The sequence below is a fragment of the Tupaia chinensis genome, unplaced genomic scaffold (assembly GCF_000334495.1).
Source record: "Tupaia chinensis unplaced genomic scaffold, TupChi_1.0 Scaffold145484_1, whole genome shotgun sequence".
Taxonomy (NCBI): domain Eukaryota; kingdom Metazoa; phylum Chordata; class Mammalia; order Scandentia; family Tupaiidae; genus Tupaia; species Tupaia belangeri.
In genome coordinates, this window is record NW_006205341.1 from 870,152 (window position 1) to 882,214 (window position 12,063).

At 49.2% G+C, this 12,063-nt stretch overlaps 1 protein-coding gene across 3 annotated transcripts in view; it reads left to right on the top strand.

Annotated features, from left to right (window-relative positions):
• The window catches only part of SPRED2 (sprouty related EVH1 domain containing 2), a 155,722-nt gene extending 149,953 nt beyond the window's left edge, over positions 1-5,769 (top strand). For 2 of the 3 annotated variants that reach the window (XM_006168040.3, XM_027768092.1), the window contains exons 5-6: positions 211-363; positions 2,473-5,769. In XM_006168040.3, the coding sequence (XP_006168102.1) occupies positions 211-363; positions 2,473-3,141 (822 nt within the window). In that variant the 3' untranslated portion in view covers positions 3,142-5,769. The remainder of the gene's footprint in view (positions 1-210; positions 364-2,472) is intronic. The other variant, XM_006168041.3, reaches the window with a different exon arrangement.
• Positions 5,770-12,063: the final 6,294 nt, after the last annotated feature.

Below are 12,063 nucleotides of genomic sequence, written 5' to 3' on the forward strand. Positions count from 1 at the left end.
TCCCCCCCCCCGGGACCCAGCCACATCGTGTTTAGACAATCTGGCCCTTCAGGGGTCCTTCTGCCGCAGCCAGGATAAACTCAGGATTTTGGGAAGTCCACCAGGATGCCACCGCTGGGGAATAGATGGTATTTGAATAGCGCTTGTCCGGGTTTGGCGTATGGGTTTTGTTGTTGTTTAATTAACTCTTGGTTACCTCTCTCTAAACAGACAGCTACAGACAGTTCCTCTAATTCCTCTCAGAAGAGGGAACAACCTACTCGGACAATCTCCTCTCCCACATCTTGTGAGCACCGGAGGGTCTACACCCTGGGCCACCACCTCCACGACCCATACCCCATGGACCACTACCACCTCGACCAGGTGAGCAGCGGCTCCTTCCCCTGCTGTCCAGCCCGCGCCCCGAGCCCAGGCCTCCTCGGCTCTCCTGCTTCGTATCCAACCCTGTTTGAAGATGATGGTGTCGGCGGTGCCATCTTAGCCTGACACCTTCATGACACTTTATGTGCTTTGTCCAGTTTAATCTTCACAAGTTCCCTACTTGGCATGTGGTCAGCATCCCCGGTTACAGACGAGGTGAGACGTAGGCAGATGGATGCCTGGAAGAATGAGATCCAGAGCTGACCGCCCCCCACCGGGGCACTACGTGGCCTCCTGCTCCTCCACCCAGAGGGCCTGCTGGCTTCACCCAAGAGCACAGAGCTGTGGTCAGGACGGAAGAGGGCAGCACGCTGAGTTCCAGCCCTCTGGCGTCACAGGCTGCAGGCCCCGTCTTGATCGGGGAGATGGAGCTGGAGCCTGGAATTCAATAATTCAACAAATATTTACCAAGCGGCTGCTTTGCAGAACAGGTTCCCAAGTCTCAGGGCATGGACTGGTGCCCACGTAAGGTGATGTGGCCACCAAACTGCTTGAAATGAGAAAAAAAAGAGCACAGGGCAGTGAGGTTTTTTGTTTTTATGGCTTTGGTTTTGACTTTTTATATATAACTAGGTTTATTTGACTTTCTTAAATTATTTTATTATATATGACCTAATTTTTTAAATCATGCTGTGGTCATGGTAGTGAAAAGTGGCTTTTTTCCTTTCCTTACTTTGCAAAATTTTAAAAAAGCAAAGCCCATGTCAACTTTGGAAATCCTTCAGGATTGTGGTTTTCTAAAGTCCGGGGAACTCTGATATCGAGACTCTGATGGGAAATAGGGCAAAACAGGTGAGACTGCCCTGCCCTCGCGGCTCAGTGTGTCTGAGGTCGTGCGGTCGATCCTGTAACCATGTGATACTGATGGTGATGGCGACAGGTAGCAGGTGTGTACCGTGTGCCGGGCTCTGAGCTGGCACCCTGACAGATTATTTCTCTTCATTCTCACGACGGTCCTATGCAGTTTGACAGATGGGGAAATGAAGTCCTGATGACTTGCTCATAGATGTGGTAGTTAGTGCTGGACTGCAGTGGGTCACTCCAGAGCCGTGCTCCTCACACACTAAAAACTCTCCAGGCCAACGAGCTTCAAAGACGAAATCTCGCTCTCTGCCACACTGAGATGCCCTGCGTAAGGCAGGGTTACTTGTATCTCCAATAATGATTCCATAAATACCTGCTCAGCGCCTGTTGCTCTGGACCTGGCCCTGTTGTGAGCTGCAGCAGAACTAACTGCAGAGAGACTCTTTCACCCTGAAGGAGGATGCAGTTTGCATTGGAAGGTCAGAGAGTATCTCTGGGTCTTCTGGTCTGCCAGGGCTCAGGCTCCAGCTCTGTCGTTTGCTGTCTGGGGGATCCTGACAGAATCCGAACCCTTCCTTCTCTCCCTTCCCATGTCTGTGCATCTTCTCTTCCCCGTTGGATTACGCAGGGAGTCTGTATTTCCTACTGTCCCCTGTTGGTCTATTGAACAGGACTCGCAGTAGAAAATACATTTTACATGGAGAACCAATATGCACGTATTGCTCACAGAGAGATAATGAAGTTTCATGAAACAGAACTTACCCTTGTGGTATGCAGTATGCGCTCTCGTAACATTATTCTATTTCATTAAAAAAAGAAGAGCCAATCTTACAGTTACACTGTGCAAAAACAGGCAAACCGAATCCGAGTTTCTGGAAACCATCTTAACATCACCTGGGGTAGGAGGCTGGTCTGGGGAGGCAGGTGAGCGTTGCTTCTTGATCTGGGGAGTGCTAGGCGTCTGATTCCTCATCAGACTGTGCTCTTGCGTTATGCACACTTTCTCATGTCTATTTTAAAACTTTGACAAAAGGAGAAAAAATTGTCTCAACCCATTACATTTGAGTTCCTGACCCAGTAAGGGACCAAGGTTCCCAATTTCAGGTGCGTCTTGACTGAGCGAGGTATTCAGGAAGTACAGGATGGTTCGTTTCCTTTGCGAGGGTGAAAGGTGCATTTGGAGGGTTGCGAAGGAAGGTGACTTCTTGGCCACTGCTGTAAAGTAATGTCTTCTCCCTCCAAACCCAGCAGCCCATGCCGAGGCCCTACCGCCAGGTGAGCTTCCCTGATGACGACGAGGAGATCGTTCGCATCAACCCCAGGGAGAAGATCTGGATGACAGGTTACGAGGACTACAGGCACGCGCCGGTCAGGGGCAAGTACCTGGACACGTCGGAGGATGCAGACTCCTACGTGCGCTTTGCCAAGGACGAGGTCCCCAAGCACGACTACAACTACCCGTACGTGGACTCCTCAGACTTTGGCCTTGGTGAGGACCCCAAAGGCCGCGGGGGCAGCGTGATCAAGACGCAGCCGCCCCGGGGCAAGTCCCGGCGGCGGAAGGAGGACGGCGAGCGCTCGCGGTGCGTCTACTGCAGGGACATGTTCAACCACGAGGAGAACCGGAGGGGCCACTGTCAGGACGCGCCCGACTCTGTGAGAACTTGCATCCGCCGGGTGAGCTGTATGTGGTGTGCGGACAGCATGCTCTATCACTGTATGTCGGACCCCGAGGGGGACTACACAGACCCTTGCTCGTGCGATACTAGCGACGAGAAGTTTTGCCTCCGGTGGATGGCTCTTATTGCCTTGTCTTTCTTGGCCCCCTGTATGTGCTGTTACCTGCCCCTGCGAGCCTGCTACCACTGCGGAGTGATGTGCAGGTGCTGTGGGGGGAAGCACAAAGCGGCCGCGTGACTCGGTGTCCCTCCCTTCCCGTCCTCCATCGGCAGCCACAGGGAACTCGTCTCTCACCTACGCTCTCTTCTCTGCCCCGTTCCACTCCCAGGAGCACGGAGAGCAGAGAGGCCTCCCAGCTCCCTGGTACCTGAGGCTCCATTCCAGCCTGGGGAACCAGCCTGCCCGGTGGACCCTCCACTCGCCAGCCACCCACCCCGCCTCGGCCCCCCGCCCATACTCACACGCTGGCACAGTGTTCTAAGGAAAGGGACCCTCCGCATAGACGCTGGTGTATTATTCCCACTTTGTAATCAAGCTAACTGTCTTATCCATGTGTCGATTTCCTGTCTCTCCGCCCACCTCTTCTGGTTCAAAGGAGTTTGCAGTCGGAACTGCTGATTGGGGGTGGGTTTTTGTAGTTTTCCAAGAACGTGAACAACTGTCCTTCTCTTGGCTTGCTTGCTCCTTGCTAGCAAGCATTGGGTTTCTGCAGAAGCGTGAAGGCAGCATGATGGAACCCTACCAGGAGTATTTAAGCTGCGATCAGTTATTATGTATAGGAGGTGAGCTAGTTAACAGACTTGTACCACAAAACAGTAGTGCTTTAACTTTTCTAAAGCCAAATTCCCCGTGTCAGCTGCAGTTTGTCTTTAACCCATCATCATTTCTGCCCCACCCCCACCCCAGAATCTGTTGAAATTACTCCCTGATGCAGAACATTCACCTGTAAAATGACTGAGAATTGAGCCTTAACTTCAGATTATCTTGTAGGAATCAGGAAAACTCCGTAACTGTATCTTTTCCTCTTGGGCCAGGGCTACAAAGGGGATTTCAGGGTTCCATGAGCCTCCCCAGTTATCCCTGAAGTAGAACTTTTTAAAATGTGTTGCCACCACTTCTAAAAATTTAGCAATATCACAATCAGACAATAACGAAGTAAGAAATGTTACTCATTGTTTTGCAACCAAATAGTCTACTCAGACACAAACTGGTGTTCAACAAGTTCCAGTTGAGAAACAGTAAGTTGTGGTGAATAAAACTATAGGAGGTTCCCTCCCCACACACACACACACACGCACACTGTTTTATATTATCTGGGGGAGAATCTTAAATGTCACAAATTTGAAGAGTGGTGGGTTGCATCTTGTTATGTTTTCATTTTCATTTTGGACTCGGTTTCACATCACCAAATTCTCCGTTTCTACTTGGGAACAAACAGGCCATATGTAAAAACCCTTCTGATGCCTAAGTGTCTTTCTCCTACAAACTCCAAACCCAGACTTGCCACCTCGAGGGCACAGACAGGTCAGCCAACTGGTTCTACCTGTCACCTTGCCACCTAGGAGGCTTTGAAGTAGCTGGAAAAGAGTATTTTTCTAATGTATTGCGAAGAATAGCCAAATCTTCTTATTGAAGAAAGAAGAAAGGTGAAGCGTGCTTACCTGTACCTAGCATAGTACAATCAGAACCTCAGGGAGACCACGGGGCAGGCTCGTCAACGCTGGCCGCTCTTTCAACCATGATCTTTCCGTGGTAATCGCCAGGCGGAGGCAGGGCCAGTCCCCAGCTCCCTTTCCCCACCCCTTCTCTATTGCACACAGGACATCAGTCTTCGAGGAAAGGGACTTTTCTTCCAGTCTGCCAATCATATTGGGAAGTGCTAGCCATGCTTACCATCATGGGAATGTTTTCAGCTCATCTGAGAGCCCAACCTGTTTCTTGAGTCAGACCATCCGTGTAAATACCCCGTGTGCTTACGAATTAGTTGGTAGCTGTTTTCGTTTGTTGGATTAACTGGTTCGGGCTTTCCAGTTTGGAAAAGGAGCAGAGCTGTCCACCTGGAGTGATGGAAGAGAAGAGAATCTCTTCCCCATCTGAAGACCATCTAGAAAACCGTCAGCCAGCCTCCAACGCTATTAAGAGACCATCTTCCCCCTCCCCTGAGGTCTGTCCTCAGGATCTTTCTCGAAGGTCTCCACCTACAAAGCACAACACTAATGTATGTTCCCTTAGACCTCAGTTCAAGTGCCCCTATTTATTTCAGTAAGAACACACACAAGCCCCAGCTCGACTTAGCCATATCTGTTTCTTCTCTTACTCCTCGCGCTTTCCCACCCTCTGAAGAGTTACGCTAGCAAACCTTGCTCCACGCGTCCGTTTTGGTTTGTGAAGGCGGCGGTTAAGGGCACAAAGACAGCCATGGAGACATTTATGTAAATGCGTCTCTAGTCCCCACACTGCAGCTGAACAGTGTGTAGTATTTTCCCAGTCAGCTTCGCCATACTGACGTCAATCATTTGAGAGAAATTATTCAGATTTTATTTTTGTATCTGTGGTAACAAAACATTAACCAAAAGATTTTCTGTTCAGAAACTTCCCCAACGCCCCCCCAACCCATCAAGCTATTTGCTCACATTAACAAATTAAAGTGCCTGAAGCATAATAATTCATTCTTTACCTGTATACTAAAGCCCTGTTGTATTAATTTTTTTATAATAAGCCTTTTTACCTCTGTGTAAAAAATATATCAACAAGTGTATGATGTACATTTTAGTTCTTAACTTTTTTTTATGGTTTCTAATATGTATGACCAATGTAGCCATTGCTTTAAAATGTACCATGTAAATATAAACACGTCCTATCAGATCGCTGCCTGTGAGGTACTTGTCTGGCTGGAGGCTGGGGGCAGGGGTGCGGGACAGCTGGGTGTGAGCAAACCCGGGTTCTCGCACACAGGATGGGAAGAGGGTTCCTTTGGAGAAGGGCAAGCGGACATGGGTCTGGTTTTATGAGGCCTCTCCCGCCTGTGGTTATGTCATATCCCCCAGAGGACACTGCAGCTCCTTGGGCTTGGATGGCTCAAGTGAAAAGAATTCTGCGAGGCGCTGCCGGGAACACCCCCTCTTCCGAGGCCCGGCTCCCCCCACGCACGCTCCTCAGAGGGAACAGCTGTACTTCCTCTGAGTTGTTTTCTACCAATTCCTGCCGAATCTCAGGGGCCTGTGTGTGCGTGTGTGTGTGTGTGTGTGTGTGTGTATCTTGGAAGACAATTTCTCACGGAAAACAATGGCTAAGACTGTAAGACCCTTGGTGTCCTAGAGCAGCTCTCTTGGCCTTTGAATGCTCAAAAGCTGTAGTGATGACCCCCAGGAGGTGACATGTGAGGTCTTTTGAGGGTCACAGAAGAATCCAGCTCATCCTTTAGAGAACTGAGAGGGGTCCTTAAAAGGAAGTGTGTAAAGGGGTCTCTGTCTAGGTTAACATGTCTCAAAGGGGGTGCCTTTATAAAGCCACTGGCAGAGGTGAAGAGCAGGGAGAGACCCTGCAGTTAGGAAGTAAGAGAATGCAGCTCCTCCAGAACCCTCAGAACTTAGTGTGTGTATCTTGGAAGACAATTTCTCACGGAAAACAATGGCTAAGACTGTAAGACCCTTGGTGTCCTAGAGCAGCTCTCTTGGCCTTTGAATGCTCAAAAGCTGTAGTGATGACCCCCAGGAGGTGACATGTGAGGTCTTTTGAGGGTCACAGAAGAATCCAGCTCATCCTTTAGAGAACTGAGAGGGGTCCTTAAAAGGAAGTGTGTAAAGGGGTCTCTGTCTAGGTTAACATGTCTCAAAGGGGGTGCCTTTATAAAGCCACTGGCAGAGGTGAAGAGCAGGGAGAGACCCTGCAGTTAGGAAGTAAGAGAATGCAGCTCCTCCAGAACCCTCAGAACTTACTCACCCCCGATGAGGCCTCACTAGGCAGGTCTCTTGTCCCTCCTGTTTTTTGAGATTTTCGCTATAGGGCATGTGTGTTCACCCAAGAGATAGAGAGACAAAAATCAAGAAATCACCCTCCACGGGGGTTAGCTATGCCACAATCCCTTCTCCTTCATTCTCCTTGGGATTTTAGGCACATACGCACACGTGTCCAGCATGAGTTTCAAGCCACCGGGTCTGGAACTTGAACCACGTGGGAGTCCGGTGCCTCAACCACTACACCACCTGCTGGTCCCTTGTTTCCCATTTTACATTTGATGAACCAAAACTTCGAAGGGATGAGCACCTAAGATCCCCTACAGTCATGTGAGCAGGGCTGAGCCAGGCTGGCAGCTGCAGAGCCCAGGTCCTCACCAGGCCTCCCCGCAATGTCTGTGCTCCCCTCCCTCCCTGTTGGTAGCTTAGAAAGTGGGCACTGTGGCTCAGTAATGTGCTGCTCGAGAGAAGCCAGATCACACATGGCAAACCGTGGTTCAGATCACAGGATCGGCCTGAAACATGCCAGACACAAACAGATGCCCAAGATCCACTGTGCTGGAGGATGGGAGGAAGGGATCGTGGTGTGAGTAGACCCTGTGTCGGGTGCTTCTGTCTTATGCACATGGTCTGTCATGAATAAAGGGAAAAAATGAAAACAAACAAAAAAGACATCAGTCAAGAGCTGTGCCCCGTCTCTCCTGTCTTCTCAGGTGGCATCGGGAATAGCTCCTTGTCTTTGGTGCGCCATGCTAGGCCAGGAACTGGGCACACTCCCTACATCCTCTAGAGCCGTCTACAGGACATACAGTTCATTTCCTCTTTGCAGATGAGGAAGCCCATGTAGGGAGACTTCGCAACTCAGTCAAGGTCACTGGATGCCCTTTCTACCCCTTAGCTTGCAGTCAAGGGACTTCTTCCTGGGTGTCCTCGGGAATAACAGCACCTCCTCACTCAGTGGATGTTAATAGCATGCTATAGTTACAGGGGCATGCACAGAAATTGCTCCAAAATGCTAACTCCTTCCTCAGTGCTTCCTTTATTCTAGGGCCCCTCAAAAAAATCAGGAACTACAAAGCACAAGTCTTCAAAGAAACAGGAGGACAAAGCACATTCTGGGTATGCTATACTTAGGTAGACCTACAACCTATGGGTTAAGATTTCTTTTTCTTGGGGACCAGCAGATGGTGTGGTGGTTAAAGCACTGGACACTCCAGATGACCGACCACGGTTCAAGTCCTGGACCTGGTGGCTTGCTTTCTCACTCCACCCCCCTCTCTCTGATCAAATTAACATAAATAAATGAATGAATAAATAAAAATTTTAAATAATTCTAAAGAAAAATATATTCTTTTTCGTTGGGCCCAGCAGATGGCATGGTGGTTAATAGACTCCCACATAACTAACCACAGTTCAAGTCCCAGACATAATGGCTTACTTTCTCACTTTCCCTCTCTCTATGGTCAAATTTAAATATAGTAATAATAAGTAAAATTGAATAAAATAATTATGTTTAAAATATTTCTTTTTCTTAACCTCTGCGATTCTGAGTTGGTTTCAGTTCCTTACTGACCTTTCAGACATGTTAACAGCTCAGATGATGGCTGCAGAAGTGCCATGGGCTGGCTGGATTCCCGGGAGCTGACACATGCCACTTGGGAAACTTCGGTGGCCCAGTCGGAGCAGTTCTACCAAGATTACCGGTCCAGCCCAGTGGCCCTTGCCCAGATTGGAGCACACATGCCTCCTAAACCTCCTGCCCTGCTTCTGTGGCCTTCAGGGTCATCTGCAAGTCAAGCCTCTATCTCCTCCCTGCTGCTCCTCCCTGCTGGCCACCACCCTGTCCTCCAAGAGATGGACACCCCCAGAAAATCGAGACATTTCCCAGGGGAAAAACTATCGTTGGAACAGTTATATAGGGACTTAAGCAGTCTGTTATTTTATGGTGATATTCAAGTAGGCTGTCATGTGAATGGGGCCAAAGCTTGTGAAAGGGCCCACCACTCCAGGCCTTTGTGGCCTTCTGGTTTGTGGGTTAAGATGGTTAGAAATACCTCTCTAGTTGTTTGTTTAGGCCTGAGCCAGATGCATGGAGTGGAGGGAGAAGACCCTGGTGACAGTTTGCAGAACAGATATCAGTGGCAACTGTGCAAGCCAGGGCCTGTTTGTTCCTCAGCCACGACAGCCACCAGTGCAGGTGGTGCCCTGGAGGCACAGTGACTTTACGGGCATTGGGCATTGCATGCAGGGGCAGCAGACTCTATTTATGAAGGGGCAAAGGGGAGTTGTTATGTGATAGTCTTGCCTTTCTTCCTCTGTTTCTTACCTAACCTTTTTTTTTTTTCCCTGTAAAGTGCATGTGCTCCACTGAGAGAAACACAGAAGGAAAGTGAGAAATCACTCCCCCATGAGGGATGGACACTCTACAATCCCTCTCCTCCATTCTATTCTTGGGATTTCGGACATGCATGCACCTGTGTCTGACATGTTTTTCAAACCACCAGGTCCAGGATTTGAACTGCCATGTTGGCCATGTGGGACCCAACACCTTAACTACCACACAACCTCTCTTTTTTTTTTTCTTCAAAAATTATTGAGGGGAGAGTTTCTAACTATAGAAGTAACATACATAGTCATTAAAATGTCATACGATGAGGCCGACTCCATACCCTGGTGGTTAGGGTGCTAGATCCCACTATGGTCTAATCTTGGTCCCGGAAGCTTGAAAAATAAAGCAGGGGATATGTGTGTGTGTGTGTGTGTGTGTGTGTGTGTGTGCCCCAAACAGGAAGGAGAGATGGAGAAGAAGAGATTGCAGTGTGACCACATCCCATCAGGGGTTACTTTTTCTCTCTCCCTCTCTCCCTGGTGTGTGCACATGCCCTCTAGCAAAAAGAGTAGTCATACATGATATAAATATGAAAAGGAGAGCCTCCCTGTATTGGTTTTCTAGGGGTGCTATAATGACATCCCACTAACCGGAAGGCCTGCACACAGAAATTTGTTATTCTAGAGTTTGGAGACTGGAAAAGCCAGGAGTCAGCAAGGCTGTGGGGAAGGATCTGTTCCAGGCCTCTGTCCTTACCTCCTATATCCACTCACATCAGCTTCTCTCTGTATGTCCCTGTCGGTATTTCCCCATTTTATAAGGATACCAGTCACTTTGGGTTAGGCAACCTAATGGCTTCATTTCACTTTGATTACCTCTGTAAGGACTGTCTCTCCAGGACCAGTAGTTAGTGTAATGGCTATGTCGCTGAACTCCCATATAGCTGACCATGGTTTGAGTCCTAGATCCGGTGGCTTAAACTCACGCCAGGCACATGTGCATGCATGCCCAAGATCTCTCTCTTTCTCTGGTGAATGCATGCACCCTACAGCAAAAAACTGAGAAGAAAAAAAAAGTATAAAAGGCTCCTGAGGGCCAGACCCATAGCACCGGTGGGCATGTGTGCACACCTGCCCCAAATCCTGACAAGATGGAGAAATGAAGAAGGCATTGCAGCTTGACCACACCCCGTGGAGGGCGCTTCCTCCCTCTCTGTCTCTCTCTGCTGAGTACACGTGCCCTGTGGCAATAAAAAGTGTGGGAGGGAAGGACGAGAACAAAAAGTATGTGGCCTCTTCCTCTCTTTGGTTAACAGACTGTTTTGTGGTCAATGCTGCTTTTATTCTCTTCAAAATGCAGCTTTAACTTGCTCTTTCAGACAGCTCGCTTTGTCTCTTGTCTTATCTCAGACAGGTCTGTCCTTCTAGTCCCTTCTTAGGCCAGTTCCGGTGAGGCCCCTCTCTTCTTGCATCTTGCAGAAGACACTGAGCAGATTTATCTACAGTGGGCATCTATTTCATGTAGAAGAGCAGCTTCAGAGAGGTCTGCTACTTTGGATCTTGAGCAGCTTTCCTCCCCTTCAGGCCCACTACCTTTACGTTGGTCCCTTGTTGTATTTTCCTTTGCATGAAGAGCTCTATCCGGGCTCAGCCCTGGCCATCGGGCAAGGTAACTGCAGGACCCTTAGCCTCACGCTTGGGTGCTAGCAGTTTTCTTCCTTGGGTCTAAGCCATCTGAGCACTGTCCTGGGTGTGTCTGAGCCAGCCTGTGGGTCAGTGTTCTGCTCAGCTCTTGGGATCTCCAATGACGCTAGAGAATCCAACGTGGTTTCCATTCCTTCCTGGAGCACCCATTCTCAGCCCTCTTCCCTTCCCATCACTGCATCTGATGTGGATTTCCTCCAGCAATTAAACACCTGACGATGATACCTCAGCTAGCCACAGCGCTCTCTCTCCCTCCTCTCTCTCTCATGTTGCATGCTGGGAATTGCAATCTTTGTGGCTTTGGAGAGAGGCAGGAAGAGGATGAAACAAGGCTCTGTCTGACCTAGAAGATAGTTCTTGCCAGGTGGAGGGCCATCACTGACAAAGAGATTGAGTAAAACCAAACTACTTCCTTCCTTCCTGGGGCTGTCCTGTTCTGACTCAGAGAAGGCGACATGAACAGTGCGCAGTCCAAGGAGGTTCTTATAAATGCATCCCGGTGGACAACGCAGTTAGCGAAAATTCTGCCTGGATTTTGGCTTTTGGCCTGGTCTTTGGTCAGAAAGCTGTTGCCAGGTTTCATGTTTGCATGAGATTTCCTGGGAATGTGAAGGGGATACTGCGAGGGAGTATCAGGTGTGTCTGCTCTGTTTCTACACTCTCCGGGAGCCCTTGGAATTAGTCGATGTGGCTTGATTCAAAATCCATCCCACGTTTTTTCCTCTTTCGTCAAGCCTGAGTAATAGCTACCTCTGTCTCATGCTTGCCATGCTCCATCAGTAACTATGGTTGCCTTTTGAGTATCTTCCAGAAAAGCCTTTTTCCTGCCAAAAAAGAGAAAATTGATCCTGTCTGCTCAGCCCTAGAAGCTGAACCTTGTGGGCTGTCACAAAACTGCCCTGTGCGATGCACATCGAAGGAGAAAAGTTGAAACGCGGCCCCAGGCTGTGGTCCCTTTGCGTCTGCCCTCTGGGGCCAGGAAGTGGTGCTATGGCTCCTGCCTGATGTTTTCAAAGTGAATGTCTTTGCTTCCTCACCGGCTTGATGAGGCGAGCAGAGAAGCCACTTTCAAAATGCGTCGCCCCAGCCAGGCCCAGATATTTACCTAGTGGCCTTGCCTTCTGTGAACAGAGAATGCGCCTCTGCTAATATTTCATGCCTCCCTGCATGC